The 18106-nt window shown below is 48.4% G+C and overlaps 1 protein-coding gene across 2 annotated transcripts in view; it reads right to left on the reverse strand.

The window, feature by feature from the left end:
• Window positions 1-17850, reverse strand: part of RORA (RAR related orphan receptor A) — a 51806-nt gene extending 33956 nt beyond the window's left edge. Inside the window, exon 1 of one of the 2 annotated variants that reach the window (XM_083371255.1) lies at window positions 17844-17850. Coding sequence is in view for 1 of the 2 variants with exons in the window: in XM_083371254.1 (XP_083227380.1) it covers window positions 4810-4840 (31 nt within the window). In the remaining variant the exon portion in view is untranslated. Of the gene's footprint in view, window positions 1-4809; window positions 4888-17843 lie in introns of those variants that run through there. The other variant, XM_083371254.1, reaches the window with a different exon arrangement.
• Window positions 17851-18106: the final 256 nt, after the last annotated feature.

Genomic DNA, 18106 nt, shown 5'->3' on the forward strand with positions numbered 1-18106 from the left:
CTAAGTCAGCATTTCTCAACCTTGGCTACTTTAAGATAGGTGGGCTTCAACTTCCAGAACTCCCCAGCCAGCAGCACAGCTTGGAATTCTGGGAGTTGAAGTCCACAAGGCTTAAAGTAGCCAAAGTTGAGAAATGCTGACTGAGGCTCTGCGATTACCTCTGAACAGGTATTTCCAGGCCAGTGTGTGCATTAACACACAACTGAAAACCAACAACTCAACACACCTCTCAGCCAAAGGCTTGATCCTGCTTCTCCGCATACATGGCAGACTCCCACTGACGTCAGCCAAGCATCTCTGGGTGGAGTGCCTACACCAACGGATTGGGGAAATATTTTTTCTGGCTTCTCTCTGAGTTGCACCAGCACAAGTCAAAACAGGTCAAGAATCAACTCATCAACTGCTGAGGACAATGTCAGTTCGCACCAAACACTCTAAGAATTAATGTTCTTTGTGGAAAACATGCATCACCAAGAAAGAAGGAGGCCTGGGGAGCAGGAAAGGTAGCATCAAGGTCGCCGGCAGACTGGTGGATCTCAACCTTTAATGCACAATTTCCCTGTGAGGAGGATCTCTAGAAGATCCCACATTTTCATGGAGGAAAAAAAGAACTAAGTTTGGAAGAAATCATGTATCTCCTTGGGACATGACCCTCACTTCCCAAAAACCTAAATTGTTCTTAAGGGCCTCTGGTAACCTTTGTTGTCTTGCTGGTAATTTTGCATATGTATGTATATTTATGTTGTATTGTGATTGTTTCAATGGTTGGTTGTAACCTGCTATGAGGAAGGAAGGAAGGAAGGAAGGAAGGAAGGAAGGAAGGAAGGAAGGAAGGAAGGAAGGACCTCAAGATGCCCAATGGGGCATCCATATATTGTGCTTTGGGGCTGCCCTACAACTTAGCTTGGACTTGGTGTCAAAGGACCGGTCTTCTGGGTCACTTCCAAATTAAATGGGGCTGCTTTCTTTGCAGTGCCCGAAGCGTCTGCAAGGCATGGAACCCGTTCTCACACTTAACCTTCCCCAGTCCCCCAGTTCAGGGGCTGGGAAGGCCATGCAGGTGGAGTGAACGCCACCCCAGGGGGTGCCTGGCTGCATTCCTGGGCTGAAGGTGCCAGCTAGCTGAGCTTTGCAAGGCCTGGTCAGTTGGTCACCCAAAGTTCACCAAAACAGAAACAAGAAAGAGGGCGTTTGGATGAAGCTGCCAGTAAAAGAAACCTAATCTTTTCAAATGCTTCATCTACAGGGCCAACTCAGATAAGCCAGAGTGAGAGAAACCAAGTTTTTCCCCCTTATTATTTACTGATGAAATGAATACCCTTCTAAAAAGGAGTAGCCCAAACTAGATGACACGATATCAGGAGCAGGAAAACAGGAACAGCCTTTAATGAAAACATACGAGGTAAAATATACGATCTGTCAAATCTGCATAAAACAACAGATTGCAATTAAACATGAAAGGAAAAATCTTCCGCAGGCCTTCTCAGAGTGAATTCATCTATGGTGACCAGGTTCATAGTTCATGCTAAACTAGGGTTTTAACCATAGTTTGATCAAGCCACAGTGGTTGCATTCACACAGAATGCAAACCTAATCATAGCTCTCTCTCTCTCTCTCTCTCTCCCTCCCTCTCTCTCTCTCTCTCTCTCTCTCTCTCTCTCTCCCTCTCTCTCCCTCTCCCTCTCTCTCTCTCTCTCTCTCTCTCCCTCCCTCCCTCCCTCTCTCTCTCTCCCTCTCTCTCTCTCTCTCTCCCTCTCTCCCCCCCTCCCTCCCTCCCTCCCTCTCTCTCTCTCTCTCTCTCTCTGAACCTAATGATGGTTTACAGTATTGTGATGTACTGTGGCCTCCTGCCCCTCTTTTTATTTCCGCCTTAATAGCTCTCATTTCTGACAAGGAGATCACAAATGCCAGTCACAACTTTGAAGGCTCAAACAGCAATCCAGAGAAATATTTTAAAATAACAGCAAGTAGTGCAAGACATGGTCTAATAAATGACAAATTTCTGCACATTTACTGAACCTCACAGCAGTCTGCTGAATGGGCAAGGCCTATAAAGCCCCTTCTCAATCACAGCTCTATTATTTATTACTAAAAGAAATTCACTGTATGAGAGAGTTGCTTAATTACTTGCATCTTACCTTTTTAACAATAAAGGGACTGTTTTAACCACAATATTTTTTGTTTTCTTGAGCTCATTATAGCAGCCTATCTCGATTTAGAAGGCAAAATGCTTTAAGAGTCTATTTCCCAGAAACGAAGTTTTAGGCATGTGTAGATTTAGTGTAGCAAAACTACAAAACCATCATGATGTAACTGCTGGGTATCAAATGCAAGCACCATTTATAATAATCAGTGCTCAAATAAATACCTCTTTCTCCACACTCTGTGCAAAGAACTAGGTGTGACTTTCTTTGGGGAGGAAGATACAGTTTCTGCCTGTTCCTTGTTTTTGTAACTCTCCTCTAGTATCAGTCGTTTATTTTTTACTGACTGAGATCCGAGTTTCACAGATAGTGACTCTGAAAGACTTTACACCAGCTAAAATGCCCCTTTTGCTATTCTACAGCATTACTGCAGGGTTTACTCATGATAATCAACGCACAGGTTACTCCTATGGCTTTTTAACCATAAAAGTGAAGAGAGCTTCATTCGTGTCAGAAAATTCCCAGGTTGCTGTGACCTAAACTTCACATGTGATGATGGCTAAAGGTCCGGAGTTGTTAAACAGTACCGCAACCCTCCAGATACCCAAAGTGATGTAAGACAGAAGAAAAAGAAACCAAGTAAAACTAATAGAACTACAAAGATAAAGCCCAATACTCTGATAATTATCACAAACAGCCTAATTGAAATATTTTTTTCACTCCCTTCTACAACTGAACTTTTTATCCTTTTGTCTATGGAGCTAATTTTCAAAGGAATGCAGCAGTCCTGGCAATTTGCAGCCCCTAAAATCTGGGAGAGAGGAAGAGAAGAAGAATATGGAACACTTTCCACTTTACAATCCAGACCCATTTCTCCATCTCCCCTGCACGCTTTGGCTTAAAAAGGGATTTTCCCACGATGCTTCCCATCTTGTTTTCTCACCACACGCGGACAAATCTATCGCTTCTCAGCAGCCAGAGGTCAGCCCAAGACAAGAGAGAGGTACCAGCATCATTTAAAGAGAGAGAGAGAGTGCAATGGAATATGACTTTCACAAATCTATTTGTCAGCAATGGACCAACGTGTCAGTCCGTAACATTCAAGAGAAATTAATCAGTGCTACTAACGTAGATTTCTCCTGCAGCTTTTGAATGCCAAATCAAAAAAAAAAAGGGCCACGAGTCAAAACAAAGACAAAACGTAACACCAACATTCACAGTCATTACAGGAGATCCGTTTCCTCCGCCCGCAAGACCAGAGATGGGAAGATTAAGACCTAAATGTGATGTGACAAACCCAGCCTAAAGCAACGTGTCAGAGTCCATATCGCACAAAATCATTTTCTGGGACTTGACAATCACCCAACCCTCACCAGCCAGCTTCCATTTAAACCCAATCTCCTCTCTTCGGTTTGATGCTCTCCGGGATGTTGAACCATCTAACCAACTTAAACGGCCCCGTGCTCATTTGTTTCACGCAGGAACAATGCTCTGGAAAGGCCAGCTGCTGCGCATGATAGATGACACAGCCACACGCTTCTACGTGGGCCCTTTGGAAAAGATTTCTCTGCCTCTCAACGGGGCGTCTCCACGAAGCCGGACCTCAGCCTTCATCCTGGTTGTCTGCCTCACCTTCGGGCAGAGCAGGGTGAGTTTTTGCATTGCACACTGCAAGATCCCCACCGGTGCACCAACATATTAGCAGCCCCCTAAAGCAAACTTTCAGGACCCCATTCTCAGAGGAAGCCACTGGGTTCCCTACAGAAGAGGATCTGCATCTAGCCACGGCTTAAAGAAGGAAACTTAGTCCCAAATCCTTTAGCACCAGGGAAGCCACTTAACAAAAATACTAGCCAAATTAAAAGGCTGTTCTCAAGAGAGCGGCGCTTAGGGAAGGTACAAAGCGGGACCGGAGAAGAATTTGGCTAGCGACTCCAAGGCAGCCAAATCTCAGAGCCACTCAAGCTCCTCCGGTATCGCCTGAAACAGACACGCAAGTTCGCTCTCAGGCTGGACTCTTAGGATAATGTTTTGCCGCACCGTAAACAGCGACACCACCAACGCTCCACGCCCAGGTGCCGTTGCCAAACGTCGGAGGGCTCTATCAGAAGATGACCCCCGAGCGTGTTCGGAACTCGGCGGTGCTGGGGGGGAGAAGGGGGGGACTGGAAGAATTAAGTCGCGAGGCGTTAGGCAAGACTTTTCCGACGTTCCTATTCCTCCCCCCCCCCCAACGGCGCACACGGGACGGTGAAATCGCGGCTTTTCAGGAGCAGAAAGCCCACCCGAAGCCCCCCGCCCGCCCCGGGACTCCGACCCAACTCCCATTTCCCAGAAAGACAACGGGGGCCCCGGACTCGCTCCGCTCCGCTCGGCGAGCTGGCGCGGGGGAGAAGCCCGGACGCCCCTCCGAGCGGTGCCCGAACACGCAGAGGGGAAGAGTCCCGCGGGGAACTCGCTGCCTTCCAGGCCGCCCCCCCCGGGACCCCCCAGGCCGGCCCGGGACCCGCGCCCGCGACGCCCTCTGGCCGGGCACTCGCGGAACCCGGCCGGCGCCGAGCCCAGCGGGCGTCGGGGCCGGGCCGGCGGGGCTCCCGGGGGCGCTTCGGCTGCCCGAGCCCGGCACGAGAAGACTCGGCCCCTCCGGTCCGGCCGGCGCGCTCACCTTTCATGGCGGCGCTGACCAAGCACATCATTCGGCGGGGCGGCGGCGGCTCCTCCGCGCCAGGCGCCCGCCAGGCAACGCCACCGGCCCTGGCAGCGGCGACGGCGACGGCAGCCCCCGCCTCCTGCGCGCCGCGGCCCAGCGGAGGCGCCATGTGACCGCCGGAGCCCCGCCGCGCCCCGCCCCGCTTGCCCGCCCACCGCAGCCCAGCCGAGCCGAGGCGGGCGGGCGGGGCGCGGGGGCTGCTGCGCTGCGGGGCTCGGGCGGGCCGGGCGAGGGGGCGGCCCCGGGACCCCCGCTCTCTCCCCGGCCGCTGCTGGGCGGGTCGGGGGTCTTCTGGAGGAAGGGGCCGCCTTCCGCTCCCCAATCTGGCCGGGGGGGGCGCAGAATACAGACCCCCCCGCCCCAGGTGGAGCCCGAGCTCAGGTCTTGCCAGAGTCCCCGGACTGGAGATCGCCGGTTTTAAGAGCAACCCCCGCCCCGTTGCAATGCGCCCGGACATTTCTGTGCCTAATGCTGAAGCCCCTGCCCGACTCAGGCTCCGCTGCTTCACCTTTGCCGCCTGGGTGAATCTTGGCCCAAATCCTCCATCCGGGCGGGGGAGGGGGGAGGCGTCAGGGTGCAGGTGGGGGGATTCCCAGGGAATTTGCAAAAAAAGGCAAGTGCGGGAGTCCCGACGGCCCTGGAGAAAGCCGCTCTGGACCAGGCTTCACAAGAGCATCCGGGCTTCCCCGCAGCCCCCGGATCAAATTCAGGCAACCTCCGGTAATATCGGTTGCAGCATCCCGGGGCCACCTGGCTGCCCTCTGCGACCTTCCCAGCCGGCCTCTGGCAAGGAAAGCCAAGGGGGGAAACCAGATTTGTTGGCAAAAAACACCCCAGTCATAGAATCGGACATGACTCATTTAATGACCACATCACTTAGCAACTGAAGAAAGGCAAAAAAAAATGAAAATAAGCCTTGTATTCTCCATGTTCCTTATTACGTCTTGGGGGTGGGGTAACTTCCAGATGTATTGATTGTCAGTCCAGGCAGAAAGACCCCCGTGGAAACCCCACCCTGCCGCTGATCTGAAGCAACCCTCCGGCTTTTGGACGTGGGGAAGGGAAGGCCGCCTGTGAAGCCCAGCCTGCCCAGCCCACCATTCTTGTTTATTGTGTTTTGATACATTTTGACAGACAAAAGCAATAATTATTACTTTGGGACTGAATGAACTGCAGATCTTGTAGCTCGACAGAAGAGGCATTTTCGGCTGCGCCAGGGTTTACCGAATGGAGCAGAAATGAAAAGCGGCGGCAGGAGGGAGTGGGTGGGCAGGAAACCCACCAAATCGAATTGCCTGGCAATTTGTCTGTCTCAGCAAAAACAGATTCTTCTCCATTCTTTCTAGACAGAAAAAAGCCGGAGATCAAAGCTTTCAGCCATATTGCTGGAAGCCAGAAATGTGCACAAATAGTGTGTTAAAATATGCCTGGAAGTGTGCTGGCTTATTGAAGGGGGTGGGGGGGATGGGGAGAGGCTAAAGAACTACAAGAAGGCTCCTTCTGGACTACAAACTCCATCGGGCTATTCTGCCCAGTTGCACCAACCTAGGTGGCCCCAGGCAGCAGCCCGCTTACCCCAGCTGGGCCAAGAGAAATAACCACGATCAGCCTGAGGGTCTCCCACACTCAATCTGGCCCCTTGGGAAAGAGAGAGAGACAGCCAAGAGCATGTCAAAAGTGCTTCCAAGATCTTTGGTTACAGCCTGGAGCCGAGCCACTGGGATCAGAACAAGCCACAATGAGGTCGCAATGTCCACAATGCCGCTTCTTCCTCTCATTAATGGCCAATGTTCTTTGGTGTGAATCTTCAGATGCAAAAGCGCTAGAGACGCTCTGCCTTCTCAGTGTGGAATATCCACAGAAGAGGACCTGAATGTTCCTGAAGGCAGACACTCATTCTGTGGACCCTCTGTGGCCAGAGCCATTTATATTCCACGTTTCTAGGCTGATTTGGTCTTAAGGCACCTTGCAAATGTGTAGGTAGGTTAAAAAGGACTGGGGCATTCAAAAGCCATTAAAAGCAGAGGCCCCTAGTAAAAGGGGTTAGGGGCTTCCTGCTCTAAAAGGGCTCTCTCTTTCTCTCTCTCTCTCTCTGCGTGTATCGGATCTTGCTTCATTCATCGAATTATTTTCCCTTCTCGAAAAAGGAACGGAAGCATCGAGACAGGAAGCAAACGCCAAGTGCGAAACTAATTGTGAGAAACTCGTAACACCTTTTTGTCTACTTGCCCAATGCCTCTCCACTTTTCTTCCTTTTGTGTTTTTGTTGTGTATCGAGCATGCACAGGTGCATAGATGGGGGGGGCGTGTCAGCTTGTAGAATGTCTCCTAATAAAAGAGAAAGCCATCCGTTGTGGCTCACGTGGCCTCTGCAAACCCTGATGCTACATACGAGATCCTGCGGACAAGAAGTTCTTGTCTTACGACAACAAGTGGGACCAGAACTTCTGTCACTAAGCGATGTGATTGTTAAATGGGTCATCACCTGACCATGTCTGATTTTACAACTTTTTGCCACAGTCATTAAGTTGTTGAGTGAGTCTGCCACTCCCCCCCCCCGCCTTTCTTGTGGCAATTGGGTGGCCATTGCCTGTTGCAACCATCGTAAATCCATCCTGGTTACCAAGCGCCCAAATCACGATCAGGTCACTGCAGGGACTCCACGACCATTGCAAGAGCGAGGACTGCTCTTAAGTTACTGATCAGCACTGTTGTAATTTGGGACGGCCAGACATAATGGTCCTAAGGTGAGGATCACCTGAACTGTGTTATGCAGAATATTCCGAACAGAGGCCCAAACACACCTTGCAGAACTTCTGCTAGGAAGGGGACATCAACCCTGTGAGGTAGGCCAGGTCATGAGGCAGATTCCAGGAATGCTGCTTGATTGTTGTAGGATATAATAACCCAACTGTGAAAGGCTGCCAGAATTCCCCTCTGCCCCCTTTTTATGGGGGTGGGAGCTTCTTTCTCACACTTCCTGCTTTTCCAGGTTATCTCCAGATTCCCCTAGAAAAGCTCCAGAGACGCTTCCTTCCGCTGGTGTGTCTTTGCTTCCTCTGCTCCTCACCAGATCAGCTCCATCATTCCTTGCCAAGGTGGGAGGGAGCTGATCTGCAGAAAGCGGCCTTCACCCTGACTCTGAATCAAAGCTCATCAGTATCTGTCAGGAAAAGGCAGACACAACAGGGAGGGTTTTGTCTTCTGCCCAATCTTGGCCAGGGGATGGGGAAAGAGAAAGAGAAAGGGAAAGGAAACCCAAGGCCAGATGGCAGAGCATCGTGGCCCTTTATGTAACTCCGTGGCACTCGGAGCTCAACCCGTAATTAAAACCACATTTCAAGGCTAACCCAGAAGCCAGGAAAGAACGAGACTCTGCAAACAATCACACAGATCCAGAGAGAGATTCTGCATTGCTAAGGAATTGTTTTGGCTTCTTTTACTCAGCACCGTGCCCAGATAAAATGTGACTTTGCCCCTATTCTTTAAATGTTCTCTTGTTCCCCCCTCCCCTTTTTTTCCCTTTTTCTTAATGTCTTCTTCAAAATTTATTCTCACCAGAAAGAGTGTAACTTAGCTCTCCCGGGCAGACTGTGGCATTTTGTGGCTAATGGAAGTACCGTCTAGGTTGGCTTTACACCTGATACCAAACAATTCCTCTCCGCTCAGGGGGAGAAACTGGTTCTCGGATTTAAGAACCTCAGTTCAGTTTCTTGGATATTCAGAATCCTGGAAAGCTGAACTTAAGGGTTGATCTTAATGCATTTTGGGCTGCTCTTCTGAATCATCCCAGCAGCATCGTTCAGAGGTATTGATTTATTTCCATTTATGTGAAGTTCTGCAGCTCTCAAAACAACAACGCAAAAGGTGGCTTTGTCAGCACAGTGATACGGACGCCTTTCCATCCAGTCAGGCAAAATAATCTATTTCTTATATGTTCCTGTGTTATGAAATACTCTTTTGATTGCTATTGACATTTCTGTCAACCACACTACATGTCAATAATGGATTTACTGCTTACACTCAGAGCCCGCCTTTACTGAATGGCATTCATCAAAGTTGCCATGGTTTGACCAGCTGCAGATGCTTTACTCCTGGGGAAGAAGCTCTTACAGGGTTCACAGAAGAATATTCAAGGGGGTTGGGGGGGATGGGTGAAAAGAAGACAAAACCTCTACACCAGGGTTTCTTAACCTTCACCACTTGAAGATGAGTAGAGTTTGACTTCCAAATTCATCTGCTCTGCCACCATTAAGTCCTCTACTGCTTTAGTTTCCTAATTAGAACGATGATGGGTAGAATCATGAAATTTATTGGAGCTACGATTGGAGTTATCTACAAGGATCTCAGTTAGGGGAATGTTCTTTAAGGCCTGTGGACACCCAGATATTCTTAATTGCACCTTTGTATTGTAATGTAGCTGGAAACATGTTAGCTTCCACCTTCCACTACTAGCCAGAGGTTTTCAACAATGTGTGTCATGCCAAGACTTCATTCTCGATGGTTTCAGCTCAGTTTCAAATCACTGTTGAGGAGGCTACTCAAAGCTTGTCAGTTGTCAAACTTGAGTGAAAGATTGTGACATGTTTCCTGCCATGAAATATGAGGGTCAGGTTTAAAAGCAGGATACAGCAAAGAGGTTTTCCACAGGGATCCAGCCAAAGAATTAGAACATTCTGTACCCAGAGCGGAATGACACCATTTAGCAAGGAACACGCAGGACTTGGGCAATCTGTGGGCTTGGTGGCTTCTGGCTTTCAGAGGAATTGTGAGAAGCAAAATCTCCGTTCACAAAAGTGAAGGCCCAGTCAGCTGCTTGATCGTGGAATTGGTCAATAGACCAAGAGCCAACAATCATGAAGATTAGACCAGAAAATAGATCAGATAGATAGATAGATAGATAGATAGATAGATAGATAGATAGATAGATAGATAGATGATAGATAGATAGATAGATAGATAGATAGATAGATAGATAGATAGATAGACAGATGGTAGATAGATGGATGGATGGATGGATGGGATGGATGGATGGATGGATGGGATGGGATGGGATGGGATGGGATGGGATGGGATGGATGAATTTCCATTTACTTAGCACTCCAGCCCTGACTGAGCCCAGCCCTGCTCCAGGTGGGCAATGACCACCACAGGCCACAAGGCAGCAAAGGCTCTGTGATATAGATCTCTTGGTTTTTAAATGTTCCTTTTAACCATAAACATTTGGAAAAGACTAGATTGTTGTGAAGTTCTTCACTGATTTCATAGGAAGCTGGGATCTGATCTGCTCCCCTGCCCCCCGCTTCTCTTTTATCCTATTCCTACCACCTTTTTACACATTCTCTTTCGAAAGCCCAATCGTTACTTCAAAGCACTCATTTATTCATGCAAATTAACGTGTGGAATTTCATGTCCATCTAGACCCCGGTTTGGTTTCTAGGGGAGGAAGAGTGGCCGATCAGTAAAACTTAGAATAAAAGAGGCAGCTCGACCTTTCCCCCGCTGCTGAGCCGGGCCTGGGAACCTGTTATGTAAGTGAAGCTGCCTGGAAGGATGTGTGCCTCCAGAGTGACTTCAAATTAAGTGGGTGGGGCTGTGCAATTAAGACTGATGTGCATAAGAGCCATAAATATGCCTGCTGCACATCAGGACAGATGCTCGGGGCAGCCAAAGGCTAAACATGACATTGAAACTGAGTGACACATTTGCAAGTGGTAGACAAACAAAGGCCTAGGAATATCACGGGATGGTTACTCCTAGGAGCCCCAGTTCCAGTCCCCTCAGCCAACCAAACAGTTCCTCTGCCCTCCAAAAGGAAAAACAGTCTTTACAAGTCTTTGGCAAATCTTCCTTGATAGGAGCAGAGATTTAATTCTTAGTTCAAAGCGACTAAGCCCGAAGACGAGCTCATACTGAATGCAGTCATCTTGAGCTCTGTGGTGTTTTGAAGAGCAACCAAGGGCCAGGATTATTCTTCCTATCATCCTAACCAGAGTGAGCAAAAAACTATGCCATGTTAGCTCAAACGAAGTAAAACCCCGTCTCATTTCGGCAGACACCTTGCCAAAGAAGGGAGAGGAGGACTTATCTTTCACTTGGCTCAAATGCCTCTCTTGCTAAAGCCAGCAGCCCTTAGATCGGGGATCTCCAACCTCGGCAAGACTTGTGGACTTCAACTCCCAGAATTCCCCAGCCAGCCATCTCCCCAAAGATGGGAGAATTCTGGGAGTTGAAGTCCACAAGTCTTAAAGTTGCCAAGGTTGGGGACCCCTGCCTTAGATGCAGCTGGTGTGGCCCGCCAAGGGTCCTTCTAAATGAGCAAAAGCATGTCCTGTAAATAGCCAGCCTGGACAGAGAAAAGAGGAAGAAAAACGGCAACTGGGGACAAGCAAAATCCCCAGGAAATCGCCTGCCGTCGTCTGTGTCATGGGGGCCCTCTTCTTCAGAGACAAAAAACCATGCAAAAAAAACTTGTTGACGGTTAACCTGTCTGGTGCGCTTGTGAGCAACTCCTTCTCAGCAGATCAGAAACCCACATCCTTCAGGCCTTTTTGCAGAGGCTGAGATAGGAAATGCCAGGCGATCATTGCCAATTGGAGGCCCCAAAATGCCCGGCCCAAATGTAAAAAGAGAAGGGCTGGTCCTTGCCAGCACAAGGTTAGACGTCCAGGTGATGTTTCTGACCCATTCTCCCCAGCAGAATCCCCAGCAAAGAGCAGAACATAGTGGCTGTCTTCAGGGAAGAGGAACTAAAGGCAGAAACAACATCTTGTGTTTTACACACACACACACAGAGAGAGAGAGAGAGAGAGAGAGAGAGAGAGAGAGAGAGAGAGAGAGAGGGACTTCTTGATGTGCAGTTTCCTTTGGCAATCAAAGAGAGACCTTTCCTGCCAAACAACAAATGTAAACAATTATATATGCTTTTTTTTAAAAAAATCACTATTTCTTTGCCAATTCCAGACAAATTCAACTTTAGTCAATTTTATACTTAATTGAAAAGCCAGCTCCAGCAGCTCTCCTGCCAGGTGCAAGATGGTGGGTGGTTAGACCAGTGAAGAAGAAAAGAATTTTCTCCAGGGGGCACCCAAATCCCAGCAGACGTGTCCATCAAGAGGCAGATGTCTCCTTCTCCTTATCTTTCAGGTGGCTTCTAAAAGCAGGTCATTTCCCCCAAAACAGGCTGCTTTTTGCCAAGAGATAAAATCAGGATTGATTTTGGTGTCCATTCATACTAAACTCCATGATAGAATAACTAAGGCAAATTGTTTCTTTTTATAAATTACTTGATAGTTTTTACTTGTTGGGTTGAGACGCTTGTAGAGCTGCTTCTTGGCATCTTAGAAAGCCCTCTGAGAAAATGTTTGCATTGGTGTCAGGGTCTTCTAGACCAAATTCATGAAGACGTGTGACGTCCATCTCCAAGTTTAGCCCATCAGTTCTTAGCTGATGCCAGAACTTCTCCACGGGCGAAGAAAAGACACTTCGATCCTTGTTCCAGGTGCCTGGCTGAGTCCCGACAGCCTCCCTCCTGCACCAGGTTCTCATTCTGTGGCCTTAGATGGTGAGACAGAGAAATAGGCTATGGCTATTTAAGTTTCCTCTTTAAAGAAAAGGGAAAAAAACCAAACTCAAAATTCCAGTCTTATGTGTGGCTACGTTTCATGCAGCCAGCATGAGTAAGTTTGTGCATGTTTACCAAATGCATGTTGCCAAGTTTACATAAGCTAATGCAGCTATTTTGGGGAAGGCCTCGCGAGACGAGGGTGTGTCCAGCCCCAGAATCCAATCCTGACATCCATCGTGGGTTTCCTTCTGGAGCTGATTTTCCACAGTGTCTTATTTCACTCGTAGGACTGTCTGTCTGGGGCTTCCTGGTGCAGCAACTGTTGGGAGGTTTATGTCTCCCTCTTAATGCCAGTTCCTGAAAGGTCCCCCCCCCGCTTTTTCCCTCCTAGTAGCTGGCTTTTGAAAGCCAGCAAATGTCCCTGAATCCTGGCCCAGACTAGAGCTCTTCCAGACAATTCCCGGGGTTTGCAGAAATGAAAATTTAGAGGGACAGTTTAGAAGCATCTCAGAGAAAACCTGAACAACTTTTTAAGGTGAGAATTCAAAGAGGTTCTGTAAGGAAAAAGCCATCCAGAGTCGCATTACAGGAAAGAGGGGTGACATATAAATTTAATAAATAAAAAAATAAGTAAAATGGGGGTAGGTTTCATAAGAGAGCAGCCCAATGCAGCCTCCCCTCTATCTGATGCTCCCCGGGGTGTGGATTACAATTTCCATCACTCCCTGCTTATGAATTATGGAAGAGGCTGTTCCCCAGGGAGGTGTGGATTGGGTCCTTCGGTTAACTTAGGCCCGGGGTAGACAACCTTGGCTCTTTTAGGACTCGTGGACTTCAACTCCCAGAATTCCTGAGCCAGCCGTGCTGGCTCAGGAATTCTGGGAGTTGAAGTCCACGAGTCCTAAAAGAGCTAAGGTTGCCTACCCCTGGCTTAGGCCTCAGCAAATGGTGCCAAGTCAGATTCACCTGAAGTGTGTGGTGGGAAACAGGTTTTGCTTCTTTTCCATTTATAAAAGTATTTGGGGATTTTGGTCAATCTGGAAGTCTTGGCAAGCTCCTTCCCGTTCCACTCTGGATTCTCCTGTTTTGCACAGTGATGTTCCTTATTGAATTGGAATCTAATCTGAGTTTGGACCACTGAGTTGAGAACCAGTAACGTCTTACAGAGTTCAGCTTGGGGATCTGTCTATGGGAGATCAATCTGATCGCCTCTCGCTCTCCTTGCGTTTGGGGTTAGGAGAGAAGCAAACACGATTCAGCACCTCTGGGTCCAAATCCCTTTCCGTGGGTGACAATTGCCTGAACTCAAATGTTGTAGATAAATAATAATTGTGCGCGTGTGTATTCTAAGGCCCTGGAACAAGTCATCCTTGCTGTTGCTTTGCTTTCTCTGTTCTGGTTTTGCTAGTTTACATAAGGGGTGTGTGTGAGGCACAAAGGAAGGCCCATCCTAAACCGCTGGAAAGCATGTTCAGCAACTCTCCAGGTGCCCACACACTTTTGTGCATTCCTAAGGTCTAGCGCCTGATGGAAGGTCTATTAAAGTGACCTTTGGTCTTACAGCCACTCAGCCTCGTCTTTTCATCCTTTCCCCTAAACGCATCCCAGCTGAAGTTTCAAAAGACAAGAACAGAAAGTGTCTAAATCTTCCACCCCTTCCTGCCCGTGTTCACCTTGAAGGATGCCACTCAAGAGTTTGGCGAAAACCTTGCAAAAATAATGCAAAACACTCCCTGAAACAAGGGCAGTTTTCAAGGAAAGATGTAATAGCTGGTGGCTTTGCCATTTAGAAGATGGGAGGAAGGTCCAAGAAAGGGTGGCCAAGAACCAGTTCCCAAGAGGAGCATGCCTTGTCTCAGGGGGACTGAAGACAGCAAGAATTGGGGGGCCCTCCCCCATAGGATCTTGAAGCTCCGCGCTGCCTCTTCTGAGATGGATCTGGACCTTCCTGAGAACCGCTCCCGTCCTTTCAGAAGCCGCATCCAGAAGCCGCTGGTGCTGCTCTTCTCCTCGGCTTGAACAGGCCCATTCAGGGCACCTCAGTCTGAAAGTGACAAATCTACTCCTGGGCTTTGTGTAACAATAAACCTCCAGTGACACCCCAAGGGCTGGGATTTTTATGGACCATTAAACTTGTCACTTGTTAGACGGCTGTCATTAACTACGGTTTCTGCAGCTGGGAGAGGAAGGTAGACGTTCACACAGTGCAACTTCCTCCGGAGTTGGGGGTGAAAGCTTCAAAGCACAATCAGGGTCTCCCTTGACACCTTTGATTTGTTTTTAAATGTATGTTGACAATATGATGTGTGAAATAGATACATATGTGTTTGCGTGTACCATGCACATTATCTTAAGCCACCCTGCTAGGCTTGCAAGGATTCCTGAGTCGCAAACAATACGCTGCTCTGGCCTAAAGGGAGGGGTTGACAGAGCCAACTCTTAAAAGGGTCGGAAAGGCCCCCAAGCAGAAGAAATCTCATTCAGGGACCCATTTCGGTCCACACAGTTCACTCTTGCCTCCTGGAATTCTCCCTGTAAAACAAGGATGGCTTGAGATCGGTTGATCAAATGGAGATTTCCAGCACTGGCTCTAATCTCAGCTCCTGGATAAGCTGTTCAGAATGGCTAATCCATTCATTAATTAACTCTGTTCCACAGCGAGTAGAAGATCTCCTGATGAGTCCCTGAGAAAAGACTGCTATTGGCAGTATATCCATCACCACTCTAAATTACCATTTCCAATTTCAAGAGTCTTTTGCAAAGAGTCCAAACTAGGTTTCGAATGCAGCAAGACTGGAAGTTGTTAAGATTTGGGACAGGAAATCTATCTCCTTGTTCTGGGGAAAGTTTCTTCTGACAGATCTAGTTTAATAAGGGAAGCATTAAGAGATAAAGAAATAACTTTTCTCAAGAGCTGCCAAAAGGAAAGAGACAGTGGTCACCAGAATCACGGAACTCCATCTTGAAGGCAACTCAACGCTTACTCATCCGTTGACGGGTGGCCTCTTTTGTCAGTGAGAAGATGCCCTTACAGATTAAGGACAAAGTCCTAGTTGCATGTTGCAGTTTCCCACAGCCAGCTCTCTCCATTCAGAGATAGAACCAATTTCATTCCTTCAAGCTCCCCAAAAGAGAACTGTGGTCCTCAACAAGCCATGCATAGCCCAAGAAAGTCTTCCTGTCTGCTCCGCTCAGGACAGAATGAACCCTGCCCATCACGTGCTGTCCCAGACCAAAGGTGGTCCATTTTCAGGGATGGAGCATCCACGACACCAGGAAGTAAGCTGTCAAACCCAATATTTCTCAACCTCAGCAACTTGAAGTTGCAACTTCAACTCCCAGAATTCCCCAACCAGCCGTGGGGAAGAATTCTGGACTTGAACTCCCAGTCTGGGAGTTGAAGTCCACCCATCTTCAAGTTGGCAAGGTTGAGAAACACCGGTCCAACCTCTCTTCCGCGCCTTGATCAGCAAGGCCTGGTTGCCATCAAAGCCGGAAAGAAGAGCCTTCCTTGTCAGTCGGAGAAAATATCAACCTGACTGGTGGCCAGCTACCGTGCGGAAAACAAATGGCCACCTTTCTCCGCTAATGGCTGCTTGAGGAATTTGAAGGGTTCCAAGCAGCTGGTGGGGAACAGATGTTCCTGCCCTCCCACCAAGGGGAAGAAATATCAATCGTAATCTAGCAGTTTGTTAAAAAAAGAAAGTAAGTTTAAACCGAGCAAAAAGGGTGGTGTGGAGAAATAGAGCTGAGGAGGAGTTGTCTGCAAGAGTGTTTTAGCAGGGCAAAGAGTGCTTCAAGGACAAAGCAGAAACTTGCTGCTATTTGAGGCAACTTCATTATAAAATCATTTTTAATAAGCCATCGGAGCCAAGAGAGGGAGAGCTCTTGCAGGGAAGGCCCCCGAGGGACCCCCGGGCTGCCCGGTTAGGCTATTAGGCAGAAACACACCAGGGACCACACAGCGCTTCCTCTGGCCTCGGGGGACAGGATTCAGCCTCCGCCTTCTCTCTGGGGGCTTCAGTGCCAACAGCACCCACCCTTAACTATTATTCGGGAAAGTTCACCGTTTGGCAGGAAAGTCTCTCTCTCTCTCTCTCTCTCTCTCTCTCTCTCTCTCTGTGTGTGTGTGTGTGTGTGTGTGTTTGCAAAAAAACCCCACAAAACCCTGCCTTGACTGCACACTTGGACAGCAAAATAGGAGCTCGGAGTTGCCATCTGCCTAGGAAGGGAACGTTGGTTTTCCTTGGGAAATTTCTGTCTCCTGAACATCCATGAAGCTCAACAAAGAGCTTGCACACACACACAAACACACACAGAGAGAGACACGGGAAAATGCCCTCCATGACCAGCCTGATTTGTTCATTGGCCATAAAGAGAAGAATCCACTTAAAAGGCCAGTCTTTGATGGATGCCCAAAGGACAATGAAGAACAGATGGGTCCATCTTTCAGAGATGGTTCCGGGCATCTCACAAAGGCAAGACTCTTCACAATAGACTTGGGCCGGACATCACAATTGCACCCCAAATACCTGCATGGCTCCTGCAGGTGTGTGGTTCCCTCAGTTGGTATGTCCTTCACAGGGCCCCTTCTCAAGAGGACCCCTCAAGAGAATCGAGGTCCTCTTGAGAAGAGGTCCTTTGAGGGACACAGCAACTGAAGGAAACCACACACCTGCAAGAGCCGTGCAGGTCTTTTATGCAGAGGCTGAGGGGGCATCCGTAGGAAGCAAGCCCCATTTTGGTAACCCTGTGAAGACAGGATGCCAGGGATTCAAAAGAAAATCTGTTTTGGATTCAGTTTAACTTTATTCGCAATCTTAGAAACTCAAACTCGCTATCACATTTCCAAGCTCCTCTATGGAATCATGAGGACTAGAACCTTATTTAATGATGTTCACGCTTCCTCCAGCGAACAGTAAACATCACCTGGTTTCTAAGCAAACTCACCTTAGAAGAATAAAGCAAGCCACTGAAAAAGCTTTCAGGCAGGTAAAAGATGAAGATACGGCAGATGTGAACAATGGAATATGATTCCAGAAACCAAGTTTTTTTTTTAAAGAAAACCAGAAAACCATTTACGCAACCTGGTTCACTTTCTAACCAGCTCTTTAGACACCTTAAATCTCCTGCCTTTGCATTCCACACACATCAGCCCCCATCAGTCAAGACAAAATTCTGTTTAAGAGAGAATATTTCAACAAGAAGCCTACTTCACCGAGGCCTGCATCCACCTGGAGATCGTCGTTTTCTGTTTTTACCAAGCTTGTGGTTCCCTCTGAAGCACCATCGATCCCTGTTCAGCCCCCCATCCATTTCTTGATTTCAGGGGGACTCAAGCCAAGGCAGCCAACCTCCTTAGCACAGGTGGTGCCACCCCCCCCAGCAAAGTCAATATGACCAGAAGGAGAGGCTTACTTACATGTATGCGTCTTCTTCGTTACGGAAATGCCTAGGAGGAAGAGAAAAGGAGCTTCATTAGCAAAAGGACGAGAGACTCTCCTTGGCCTGAAAGGCAGTCGCAGCCAAGGACAAACAGAACCACCACAGACCCCAACCCTAATAGACCCCGGAAATAGGTTCTCAGCAGACCAGCGGGGAAGACCTTGCCAGATTCCAGAGGTTTGGGGCAGCTGGCTTCTTATGGGATGTCCTTTGACTTCTATCTGCAGCTCTGGCCTCTCC

Source organism: Vipera ursinii, assembly GCF_947247035.1.
Source record: "Vipera ursinii genome assembly, chromosome: 11".
NCBI classification, from domain to species: domain Eukaryota; kingdom Metazoa; phylum Chordata; class Lepidosauria; order Squamata; family Viperidae; genus Vipera; species Vipera ursinii.